The sequence below is a fragment of the Taurulus bubalis genome (genome assembly GCF_910589615.1).
Source record: "Taurulus bubalis genome assembly, chromosome: 2".
NCBI lineage: Eukaryota > Metazoa > Chordata > Actinopteri > Perciformes > Cottidae > Taurulus > Taurulus bubalis.
Genome location: NC_136590.1, coordinates 1,977,129 through 1,990,009, shown reverse-complemented (window position 1 = coordinate 1,990,009; position 12,881 = coordinate 1,977,129). Strand labels below are relative to the sequence as shown.

The 12,881-nt window shown below is 42.3% G+C and overlaps 1 protein-coding gene across 1 annotated transcript in view; it reads right to left on the bottom strand.

Annotated features, from left to right (window-relative positions):
• dlg2 (discs, large homolog 2) overlaps positions 1–12,350 on the bottom strand; it is a gene marked incomplete at its 5' end in the record, with an annotated part of 93,144 nt that extends 80,794 nt beyond the window's left edge. Inside the window, 3 exons of the mRNA XM_079214259.1 lie at positions 7,642–7,701; positions 10,801–10,965; positions 12,307–12,350. Of these exons, the coding sequence (XP_079070385.1) occupies positions 7,642–7,701; positions 10,801–10,965; positions 12,307–12,336 (255 nt within the window). The remainder of the gene's footprint in view (positions 1–7,641; positions 7,702–10,800; positions 10,966–12,306) is intronic.
• Between the last annotated feature and the right edge of the window lie 531 nt (positions 12,351–12,881).

Below are 12,881 nucleotides of genomic sequence, written 5' to 3'. Positions count from 1 at the left end.
ATTTCAGCTCCAACAGACGCGAGAGTCATGACGTCATTTTATGTCATTTCTTTTTAATAAAATGACACAAGCACCCCAGGCTCCTCCAATCAGCATCAGTCCTGCTCCTGATTCATCATCGGCTTGCATCAACTCCCTTCTTCACCACCACCACCAGTGTCTGGACTCCAGGGGGATTCTGCCTATCACATATAGGCATCACTACCCCTTGCTTATCCCAATTCAGGATGGAGTCCAATCGCTAAAGACTTTGCACTATTCAAATATGCGATTGTATTAAATTATTGTTAAACTCTAAACAAGTCCCTCTTGATTTAAATACTGCTACCATTGACACCCCAGAGTTCTGGACATTGGTCACGATTAGTTTTTTCTATTGCTAATGATTCTTATGATTTATATTTTTTGTAATTTCCCCTGTGATCATCAAGTCTAGATCTTAATGTGGTATTTTCTCCCAGTAAAGATGCCACTGCCTAGATTACTGTCAGTCAGTGGCGGGCCGTGCATTTGGTACCTACGCCTGCTGCTGTTTAACAGCAGAAACAACTGATGTGGACTGTTAGATTAAATTACTTCACTAATAAAACGCTTCTACTGCTTTTCGAGGAGTCAATCTGAGAAGGCTTTATTTCCCTGAGGACAGGTTTCCATAGTAACGAGCACGCCAACATCTGCCTAGTAGTCCATATAAGAGATCCTTCTCACCGCCACAGTTTGAGACCAATGTAATACTGCTGCTATACGCTCATCTTACCATGAAAGGATTGTTTAACACAATAGATGTCAAACTTAACGTGTTACTGTGTTATTAGCTGGCATTGAGTGTTTGTTTCGTTCAGCTGAGAGGCTACAGCCCCTTTAGTTTCAGGGAGTCGGCTCTAACAGAGAGAAGCAAAAGGAGCACAGAGAAACCTATTCATGAAAGGTACATTTAAAGATCATGAGGAGCTACTGCTCAGGACTTGTGGCAACCTCTCACTCGAACAACACAAACACACTGTAATGAATTGGGGGAATTGATGTAGCAGGTCCAGAAACCCTGGGTCCTAAACTTCCCATAATACAACAGACACCCCAAATTGCTCCTGAATGCTGTGCCTTCTGTGTGAGTGTTAGTTAGTCCTGATGGGCGGGAGGCACCTTGCATGGTAGCTCCTCCCATCATGGTAGCTCCTCCCATCAGTGTATGAATGTGTGTGACTGGGTGAATTATGTAATGTAGTGTTAAAGCTCTTTGAGTGGTCGGAAGACTAGAAAAAATTCAGACAAGTACAGTCCATTTACTATTTACTTTACAAAAGCGCTGGTGATGCTGTCATCATTAAATCACATCTTCAGGAGGTTTGCTGACATTTGAAATGGAGAACTGTTCAGAATGACCCTGACCATGTGGAATCTGATGTGATCTACCATGCAAGAACAAAATCAAAGGGAGGGTCAGCTCGAGATGCATTGTGAGACGTTGAGTGAAACAAAGCTACGTAGGAAGTGTAAAGTCAACATTCATTTCTGTTTTCACTGGATGAAGGTCCAGACAATTTCCTTATATTGTCTGTAATGAACCGTCTGCAAACCTCTTACAGTGACGAACATATTTTTTTTTTCAAATATGATGAAATTGTCGATGTGATACATTGTCATCATTCTACATGTCATCATTCACCCATTCACACACTGGGAAAGGTACAGTAATGTCCTTATGGTCATAATCAGGAACATTTTGAGCAGAATTATATTGTACATTATTTTAAATTAGCACACCTTTAGTGACAGCAGATATTCAACAGGACTGGTTGGATATATGATGTGTAATTTAATGTGAGACAGCGTGAATAGTCGCATTAAGATCCAGTGATGCTGTTTAGCAGCAGCACAGCTTCACCGGCACGAAGGCGTGTGCAGCTGAAGTGAACTCCTAAATGAGGGAGGGGCTATCAAGTCACTGTCGTGCAAGTTATTATTGTCAGTAAACATCTCAACAGTTGGAACAGTTCTCGGACAAAACGTGGCCTTTTTACTTTGACTCCATTAATATAACTTATGCAGCAGCGTTATAATGATTTAAAGACATTTTATTCAACATAGTATGGAAAGCAAAAGCATGTTGGACGCACAGGATTAATAATATACGTAAATTAATATCCTGTATTTATAAATACATAGTTAATAATATAGACCTGAATATAATAATGATATATATATATATATATATAATATAATATATATATGTTAAAATAATTATATGTATATAATAATAATAATTATATATATATATATATATGTATATATATATATATATATAATATATTATGTATAATATATATATATAATATATTTCATGATTATAAAGACATTTTATTCATGTATTTGTATTCATGTATTTGGCGGTTTTACAAATACGTTCCTGCTATTTGACCCCTGAAGACACAGGCTGGATGTTGACAGTCCAACATGTAAATTAGAGAGCCCATTTATTCAAGCTGCCACTGTCAAAATCAGCAGCTGTTGTTGGGAAAAAATGTTCTTGATCTTGATAATCCCAAACAATTGAAAAAATATTACTTTTTAGGGCATTGCATCTTCATTCATGTATTTTGTCTGTCAAATGAGTAGGCATGCAGCCACTAAAGCAACAGTCTGACTGAAGTAAAGGGTAGCTGTGCATCCAGCATGTCCGACGTGCCGCTTGCAGCCAGCCGTCGGTGCTTTCAGGCTCCAACTCATGAATCGAGAAGCTACAGCACTCTGAAGTACTAATGGCTGTTTCTGTTTAATGGCTTTCCATTTCCCTTTCCTCTGTTTAAGAGCTGACCTTTTTTCCGAAGATGTTCTCTAACAACAATATTAAATGAAGTGTTCAATATACAACCGTGTGTTCATTCTTTGAGTGTTGTCGCTACCTTTAATTTATGTTCACTGACGCTTTTCCCATCAGCAAAGAAGAAAAAAACTATTGTAAGGGAAAATGGCTAAAGTGCAGAAAATTGACCTCTTACAGAAACCCACTAAGAGCAAATCAATTTTGGAGGATCCCATAGTGTGCCTGAGTGTAGACAGCGGGTCTGTCACAGAGGTGCCGGGATGGGTCCGTGGGTTATTTGCAGTGCATCATTATGTTCAATCTAGGTGTGATGGGAACTCCTTGTGAACAGGCCATCAGCAGGAGAGGTCAGTCACACTCGGGGTGACATTTTGACTCCCTTTCTTTTCCCTTAGCCTCACTGCCTTTCTTTTCCTCACTGCCAGTAGAAACAGATCAGAGAAAGCACCAACAGAGGGTCACCGGCCACACATATGCAATTACAAAGGCCATCCGTGAATGCGTGCTGGAGAAGCTCCATCAGCAGAATAAAGCATTATGACGATAGTACTACAACTGAGAGTAAGTCTTTCTGTGTTGTTTGAGTTGAATGAACTTAAACTGTGTTTCTGGAGCATTCTGCTATCCAGAGCTTTTGGCAGGGGTTCAAAAAGGATTGTAAAAGGTTTGGACTGTAACATCCAAGCTTTTGGATGACCAAGACTTACATTGTGATAACTTTACAGATCTGTCAGTGATAGACAGTCAAGTCCACCTCCAATATGTTGCAATAAACTATTGACCCCCTAAAGGTGTTCATCATCTCAGGTGACCACTGAGAGGTAAGCCTGATGACAGACTGGACACGGGAGGTCTCTTGAAACAGCTGACAGTATTTGATGGTGATGTTATCTACCGGGACTCAAGTTTCAATCCTTTCACCTTCCAATGAAAGGTAGAGATAACAGAAGAAGAGGAGACATTTTAAAGAATCTATTTGATGACTGGAAGTCTAGACAGTTCCTCTGACCCAATTAAAGAGACTGAAAAGTTCTGTTTTTCCAACAGTGTAATGAATATTCATGCGTTTGATATAATGAATGGGATTTTCTGTGGAGCCTTTAGATGGCAATTCAGTTTGAATTAAGTTTCTTCATCCAAATTGTTTAAATCTGACCCAATGTTTGGGTCTCCAACTCTTCTATGACTTATTCTAACTTCCCCATTGAAAAATAGATCGCCCCTTTATACTAAAGCACTGCTTATATAACACTGGTGCATTGACAAGATTATTATGAGACAACAAAAACATTATGTAATAAGGTCTGCAAGCCTCAGCTGGTGCAAGGTAGTGGGTATGATGTAACAATCCCATTAGAATAAATGCTATCATAGTATAAAAGGTGCAAGATCTGAGATTGGGGGAATTTCAGTTGCTTCTCAACGGCTCTCAACATGTCGACGGCAAGCAGGCGGCTCATAGCTAACAGTGCTAACAGTGCTAACTGCGGTGAAAGGGCTGACAGTTACGCAAACTACAGGCTCCAGAATAGAAATCGCAAGCTTGGTACCGTATACCCATCCATGTTCCCAGACATTATTGCTTTAGGTTTTACGGTTCTCCTCAACCTTCAATGTGGTGTAAATTACACATCATCTTCTTGAGATAGAAAAAAACATCTTTACTGGATTCTATCAATGCATAATAATGCATTGATGGAAACTGTAAACTGTGTTGACCTTGGAGAGCTGCTCACATACTAGAAGACATTTCAATTGCAGATCACTATCAACACAGAAGATATACATACAGTCTTTCAAAAGAGTGACTTCTGCACACCTAAAAATACAAGAAGTCCACCCAGAATCTAAGAAATAAACATCCTACATAATTGAGTCTGACAGAAGATGAAGAGCCATCATCGTTCTGCTCATAAGCATGATGGGACCCAAAGCTTGCATGGGGGCCTTGTTGGTCTAACGAGCCGAGGTCTCAGTGAGGTCAAGGCAAATATTTCGGCAGGGAGGAAATCAATAACTTCCCCGGGTTCCCCCCAGCACCAATGACACAAGCACACTTGACATCACTTTTGCTTTTCTTGTCGCATGCATGTGCTGCAGACTGTGCCTCTGCTCTCTCCTCCCTCCATCCATACTGAGCTTCATATAGGGCCAAAGACACAAACCCCTCATCAGTTTCAGCTGAGGCCACTTAGGCCTCATCCCCCGCACCTGTTCCCTGAGCCTCCCCCTCTGCAGCTGAGCCTAACCACGCCCCCAGCCACCACAGCTTCATTCCGAAAACAGCAAGTCAAGATGCGAAAATAGCAACAATTGCTCACCTCATAAACGTCAGGGTACAGTTCAGAGTGCTAAATAAACCTGAATTCTCTTGAGGATAAAAAACTGAAATTAGACCTGATTCTCAAACGAAAGGTTTTGGCATTACCAACTATTCACAACGGAGTGCATTTGTGAGACTGGACATGATTCTGTGTCCTCATCGCTGCTGTTGGTGGCACTGTTGTTATCCACCTTGAGAGTGAGGTAATCAGCGCCTCCCATTGCGTGGACCATACCCAGTAACTGCTTCTGCAGCCGTCAGTAAACTGCTGTTTATTACACATAAACTTCCCCCAGCCTGATTGACAGCGATGTAATTGCTGCCCAAAAAAATGCCTGTGTTTTTACAAGCAGACATTACCATGGAAAGAGGGTGGCGATCGATAAGCATCGCAGCAGTTTGAATCAATAGCATCTTCCCTGAGTCACACTCTCCAATTGGTGGTGCTTGAATTGGCCAGCGATGGAGGGGTTACACTTCCTCCGGTCATAGACAAACCATCATTCTTGCCTCCCTGCTGTTTTCACAATTACACCGGCTGTATTAAAGCAATTTTTCATTCAAAAGTCCCAAGGCTGAGAGTAAACAAATAGGCCGAGCACAATATTCGTGGATCTCGGCCTGTTCACGATTCCCTTAAACACTTGTCTTTCGCTCTGCTTTTCTCATCCTCACGTTACAGATCCAATCAGGTCCTCCTTAGCGCCACAAGGGAACCGACCCACCAGGAAATGAAGGCCAAAGAAAGTCAATAATCACAGATGTTAAAAAAGATGTTAAAGAACGGCAGAGTAGAACAGAAACTGTGTGTTGTTTCCACCTTGTGAGTCTGTGTGTGTGTGTGTGTGTGTGTGTGTGTGTGTGTGTGTTTTCTCTGACCAACAGCGTCCAGTTCAAAGTTGACAAAAACCGACCTTGAGATTCTTTGACAAAATGAAAGCACTCATTGTACATCCACACCTTACCCCATGAAACATTACCATCATGTGTTGTTGGTAACACTGTTTAGCCAATAAGGAACACCATGAAAGGTGACAGAGAACACAGTACAGAGCACGCTGCATATGACGCTTCATTATGTAAGTGTCAGATACAGATACACACATGACCTGATAACTCTTCAACATACAATACATGATAATTAACAGAGACAGATTAACACCAGATATCAGTAACACCACAACAAGCACAGGGGTCACACACACACACACACACACAGGGTTGTATTAACACAGTGTGGGCAGGGCTCAAGACTAACAGTGTGTGTGTGTGTGTGTGTGTGTGTATGTATGTGTGTGTGTATGTATGTATGTGTGTATGTGTGTACGTGTGTGTATGTATGTATGTGTGTGTGTATGTATGTATGTGTGTATATGTGTATGTATGTGTGTATGTATGTATGTGTGTATGTATGTATGTGTGTATGTATGTGTGTATGTATGTATGTGTGTATGTATGTGTGTGTGGGTGTGTATGTATCTGTGTGTGTGTGTGTGTATGTATGTGTGTATGTATGTGTGTGTGTATGTATGTGTGTGTATGTGTATGTATGTATGTATGTGTGTGTGTGTGCGTATGTACAGTATGTGTGTGTATGTATGTGTGTGTATGTGTGTATGTATGTATGTATGTATGTATGTGTGTATGTATGTATGTATGTGTGTGTATGAATGTATGTGTGTATATGTGTGTATGTGTGTATGGATGCATGTGTGTGCATGTGTGTGTGTATGTGTGTGTATGTGTGTATGTATGTATGTATGTGTATGTATGTATGTGTGTATGTGTGTGTGTATGTGTGTATGTGTGTATGTACAGTATGTGTGTGTATGTATGTATGTATGTATGTATGTATGTGTGTGTGTGTGTGTGTGTGTGTGTGTGTGTGTGTGTGTATGTATGTATTTATGTGTGTGTGTGTGTGTGTGCGTTTGTGTGTGTTTGTATGTATTTGTGTGTGTGTGTGTGTGTGTGTGTGTGTGTGTGTGTGTGTGTGTGTGTGTGTGTGTGTGTGTGTGTGTGTGTGTGTATGTATGCCAGTATTTTTTAATAGAACTAGCAATAATAACATGTCATAATTGATTGGGAGCATTTAATCAAATCAATTTAATTTCTACTTTTCAGCTGAAATCCAAAAGCTCTGGCTATAAAACAAAAAGCATGTTTGTATTGTGCCACTAGAACAACTAGACGATGGTAACAAAGTAAGGTACCAGCATGTTACGGGACAGTTTGCATTCACTTAGAAAAGCGTTGTGACGTTGTTAGTCTGGAGCCCTGTGTGCGTATGAAAAAAGAGCAGCTACCTATAAAAGAAGGAAAGATTGCTTCTTCAGGTGATGGAGGGAAGACAACACCAAAACAAAACCCATGCAGCACCGGGGGTACATTAATCACCTGGGCACGAGGACCCAGAAATAAGGACTGTACCAAAAAATATAGAGGATTGAGATTCCCCAGAGGTCAAATGAAAATGAAATGAAATAAAACTTGCCATGTAGTTTGCTGTGGTCACCCCGGAGTATGCAAGATCAAAACGGGTAACCAGCGCAGGCTGCAGGTAAGAAAATGACAAGACAAGATCACTGACCAGTATACTTGGGTAAAGAGAGAGAGGAGGGGAGAGAGAGAGACATGGGAGCCGAATGCAGCGGGATAAAAAAAAGCATTAGTAATGGTTACCCTGTCACATGTGGAGGAGGAGGAGGAGAACATGTTCAAAGGGGTTAAGATTGGATGAGGATGATGACAGGGAGTGGATCGCTTTGGCTTCCTGCTTTATTTCTGTCAATGAGGAAGAGCCGCTTACATTCACTGATGTTGCACTAATGACTCAAACTGACTGAAGAACAAATAAGAAAACAGAAGAGTTTGTTGCTCAATAAACATATACCAACATTGACCACCTGAGTACCAGGTCTGAGTATGGTCTTTTTCGTACCAGAGTACGAAAAAGACCGTAAAAGGCGGGTTACAAGCCGCTACTATTTTCGGTGGTTGTCCCTGCTGTAGCAAGCTAGCGCTGCTGCTAGCTCCCTGCTGTAGCAAGCTAACACTGCTGCTAGCTCCCCACTGCTGCTGCTACTGCCCGCTGTAGCAAGCTAGCACTGCTGCTAGCTCCCCGCTGCTGCTGCTACTGCCCGCTGTAGCAAGCTAGCGCTGCTGCTAGCTCCCCGCTGCTGCTGCTACTGCCCGCTGTAGCAAGCTAGCACTGCTGCTAGCTCCCAGCTGCTGCTGCTACTGCCCGCTGTAGCAAGCTAGCGCTGCTGCTAGCTCCCAGCTGCTGCTGCTACTGCCCGCTGTAGCAAGCTAGCACTGCTGCTAGCTCCCAGCTGCTGCTGCTAGAAAAGAAATTATCCTTTATTAATCCCCTTGGGGAAATTCTTCTCTGCATTTGACCCACCCCTGGTTGGGGAGCAGTGGGCTGCCCTGTGGGGCGCCCAGGGAGCAGCTAGGGGTTCAGTGTCTTGCTCAGGGACACTTCGACATGTGGGCTATGGGGGGACTGGGGAGCAAGCCGGCTACCTTACGGTTACGGGACGACTACTCATCCCCCTGAGCTACAGCCGCCTCAAAACAGCCGCTACTGCCCGCTGCTGCTACTGCCGCGTCCCCTCTGCCCGAGTCAGGCGTCGAGTCGGGGCTGGTCCCGCTACCTTTGGTGGTTGTCGGGGAGCTAGCGAGAGCTAGTGGAGAGCTAGTGGAGAGCTAGCGAGAGCTAGCGGAAGGTAGCGGAAGGTAGCGGGGAACTAGCAGCAGCGCTAGCTGTCTACAGCGGGGAACTAGCAGGGACACCCACCGAACGTAGTAGGGGCTTGTAACCCGACTTTTACGGTACAATGCAACATAATGAACCCAAAGGTTGATTTAAGGTTGTTTGAGTCATTTCCCTGCTGTGTGTTACATACACATAATGGCTCTTTAACTTTGGAGATATCTTACAATGTGTGCAACAGGGTGCAATCAGAAAAGCAGGGTACAATCAACAGGGTGCAATCAGAAAAGCAGAGTATTTCCAACATGTTAAAAGGAAACAATGAGGATTTTAGAATCTGGTTTTACATTCAGATAAAAGCATTAACATCATCATTTAGCAACACTATGAGAGAAATGCTGTGATGCTGCTGGCTTTTCAAGAAGTCTAAAGTCAAGGCCAAGCATTCAAACCAACATCATTTAATACACAGTGATTTCATTTATAGTCCCTTATAATATCCATTATTAAATAACCAGTGGTAGCAGATGCAATTTTAAAGGGCCAGTGTGTAACACTTCTGGGGATCTACTAGCAGAAATGGAATATCATTTTCATTACGATATTTTCATTAGTGGACCTCACACTAAGAATAGTTGTGTTTTTGTAGAATGAGCCCTTCATATCTACATAGGAGAGAGAGAGAGAGATTTTTACAGTTTTGCACTAAAACCATAACAAAATGACCGCCTGACTTCCGCCTGAGGGAGGGTATGAATGGCCTCTGAGCGAGGCGAACGTTGCCACAGATAAGTGGGTTGAGGGGTATTCATTGTAAAATGCAAACAACACCGTTAATATCCACCAAATCCTACAATCGGTACCTCAAAAGAAAAGTCAATCAAAGGAAAAATGTAATCTAATGTAAGATGATCTGGAACACCTGAAATAATGTCTTCACATAGTGTAGAGAGACACTGTAGAGTAGTTTCTCACTTCCCTTAATAACAAGATGTGCTTTGAACAATAACATGAGGAAGAATTCTTCTTCTTCATATCACATCAGATCCATGTCAGAATATTTCTAATGGTATTTCAAAAGGTATATACAGTCATGCCCATGTCACTACGACTGTTGCTAATGGTTTCTATGTGACTGACTTTTTTTACAACTCTTACTAAATGTCTCATCAACTGATATAAAACTGCTCAGGCTAATATCTATGCAGGCAACTCATTACCACTGTTCACTGGAACAACTAATGATGTGCAGAGGATCTCTAACACTGCCTGAAATGAACTTCTCTTTGTTTCCAACATGGCCCTCTGCTGGCTTAAACCTGAGTAGAAACACAACCACTTCCCAGCAAAGTCCACCTGCAGCTGGACTGCTGTGTGACCTCTAACGTCGCTCTCTTCTTGACCTTGTACTAGGTGCATGAGACGTGTGGTTCATCCTTCAACTTTGAACTCTACGTGGAGGTGAGCTCCTTTTTGGGCAGAGGAAAAGTTAGAGGCTCAGGATGCACCAGCTCTTAATGAATCAAGACAGTGTAGAGGGGAAATTTAAAGACAGAGAGAAGGAGGCATGTGGAAACTGTATTTCATCATTTTATCTTCAAAACTACGAGCTTACGACCAGGTTATTGCCACCAATTTGTACATCAAAATAGGGAAAACCGTCATATTTTGTGAAGCATCCAACAAGTAGACTCTAGAAATTGGCCTAAATTCAACCAAAACCCCTTTTGTTCCATATGTCTGCCAATTAAAATGGACACAGTACTTCTATATCAAATGAAATATGACCAGCACTGAGCTTTCTGTGGTCATATTTAAGCTAAACAGACCAAACGGAGGGAGGGAGACAGAGACAAGGCCATGGTGCTGAATACTGGTGGAGACTGGAGGGTCGTGGTTTCAAGGTGCAAGAGATCACTCTTGAACTGGAGGGCTCACCTTGAGAGGAGAGATGTGTGAATGGGACACGTAGCCGTGCACATTCTCGATCTCAGACAGGTTCTTCTCGGACACGTGCACGAGCTCGGGGGCGCGCACCTCGTTGGTGAGCCGCAGGAAGCCCTGGTCGAGAGGCGGAGAGTCGTCTTCTTGGTAGTGGTACTGCTGAGAGAAGGAGAAAGGGTGACAAAGAGGACACAGGAAACAGATGAGATCCAAAAACAGGAAATGACAAGAGAAAAGGCAAAGAATGATTCATCTTGATAAGGTTAGACCAGTGGTTCTTTAACTGTGGGGCGCGACCCTCTAGTTTCGATTTATTAATCGCACAGTTCAACATGCAACTATGGGCAAGGTTCATACACATTTTGACCAATGGATTTCCATAACTTTTCCATGACTTTTCCATAACTTTAAACCAAATTTCCATGATCAAACATTTTGTAAATCTGGGTGTAAACAGTAAAAGTAAATGTAGTATTTAAACTAACAATGAGAATACAAAGCATACAGTAAACCTTAAATGACACAAATGAATGAGACAATAGTTTGATTAAAAGAATAAACATTTTTATAGATGCCTGTATGTATGCCTGCTTATATTTTGAGTCTTTCTTTTAAAAGCATATTCATTATGTAAAACTCAGCGTAAATGAACGTCATGAACACATGAATATAACACATTTACATGACTTATACAAAGCTTTTGGGATTTTATTTTTTTCAAGGACTTTACCAGGCCTGGAAATAACCATTTTAAAATGCCATGACTTTTCCAGGTTTTCCATAACTGTAAGAACCGAACAGGGCCTTTCTATCTCACGGAGATGGGCTTTTTGTTGGGACGTGAACATTTTTCTCCTTATCTTTATGTTCTCTATGAGAAACTAGATTGGATTTTAAATCATTTACTCACTTGAAGCAGCCATTTTTGTAATGACCTTACCTAATACAAACAATACAAGCGGTGGCTTCCAGATGACCGTGTGGTTGGACACTAACTCTCACATCATAAGCTTTACAAAGCTCTGCTTGTTGTTGCATTCATCCTGCTAACGGCAGTTCATCACACGTTGGTAAACTTACTTTTATATTCAGTACAAGCAGTGCATATAAAACATGTTGATGTATTTGTATTAACTTCCATTTAAAAGTCCACAAGGCATCATAATACTAGGATATTGTTGTTCTTCCACTACAGTTTGGATCTTCAATGCCTTCCCTTCCTCCTTGGTTTGGGAGTTTAATGGACATTTCTGACCTATCCCCCCTAATCCATCTATTTTCTTTGATTTGCACTGAAATGTGATGATACCCAACTTTAGCAACAACAACATATTCATATGACAGAACATCTTTTGATCTCATTTTAACAACATGAGTGGTAAAAACTGAGAGATGAATCGTGGCTCAGCAGAGTAAATACGGTGGTTGGTTGACAAAATGATACGGTGTGGTTTTGGATGGGCTGAAAAATATGACCCCCTTCCAACTCCTTTCTCTCACCCAAGGAGCGTTCATCAAGGCGGGGTTCATGCAGGGTGGGGGCTGGCCGGTGTGGGGCGGATCCTGTCCCGCTCCTTGCCTGTTCTGGAGAGAGCAACAGGACCACGTATTAGCACCGAGAGCTAACAGAGACGGTGTTACCACCAAGAGCTAACAGAGACGGTGTTACCACCAAGAGCTAACAGAGACGTGTAACCACCAAGAGCTAACAGAGACATGTAACCACCAAGAGCTAACAGAGACGTGTAACCACCAAGAGCTAACAGAGACGTGTAACCACCAAGAGCTAACAGAGACGTGTGACCACCAAGAGCTAACAGAGACGTGTTACCACCAAGAGCTAACAGAGACGTGTAACCACCAAGAGCTAACAGAGACAAGTAACCACCAAGAGCTAACAGAGACATGTCACCACCAAGAGCTAACAGAGACATGTCACCACCAAGAGCTAACAGAGACAAGTAACCACCAAGAGTTACAGATGTGTGACCACCAAGAGCTAACAGAGACATGTCACCACCAAGAGCTAACCGAGACGTGTAACCACCAAGAGTTACAGACGTGTGACCACCAAG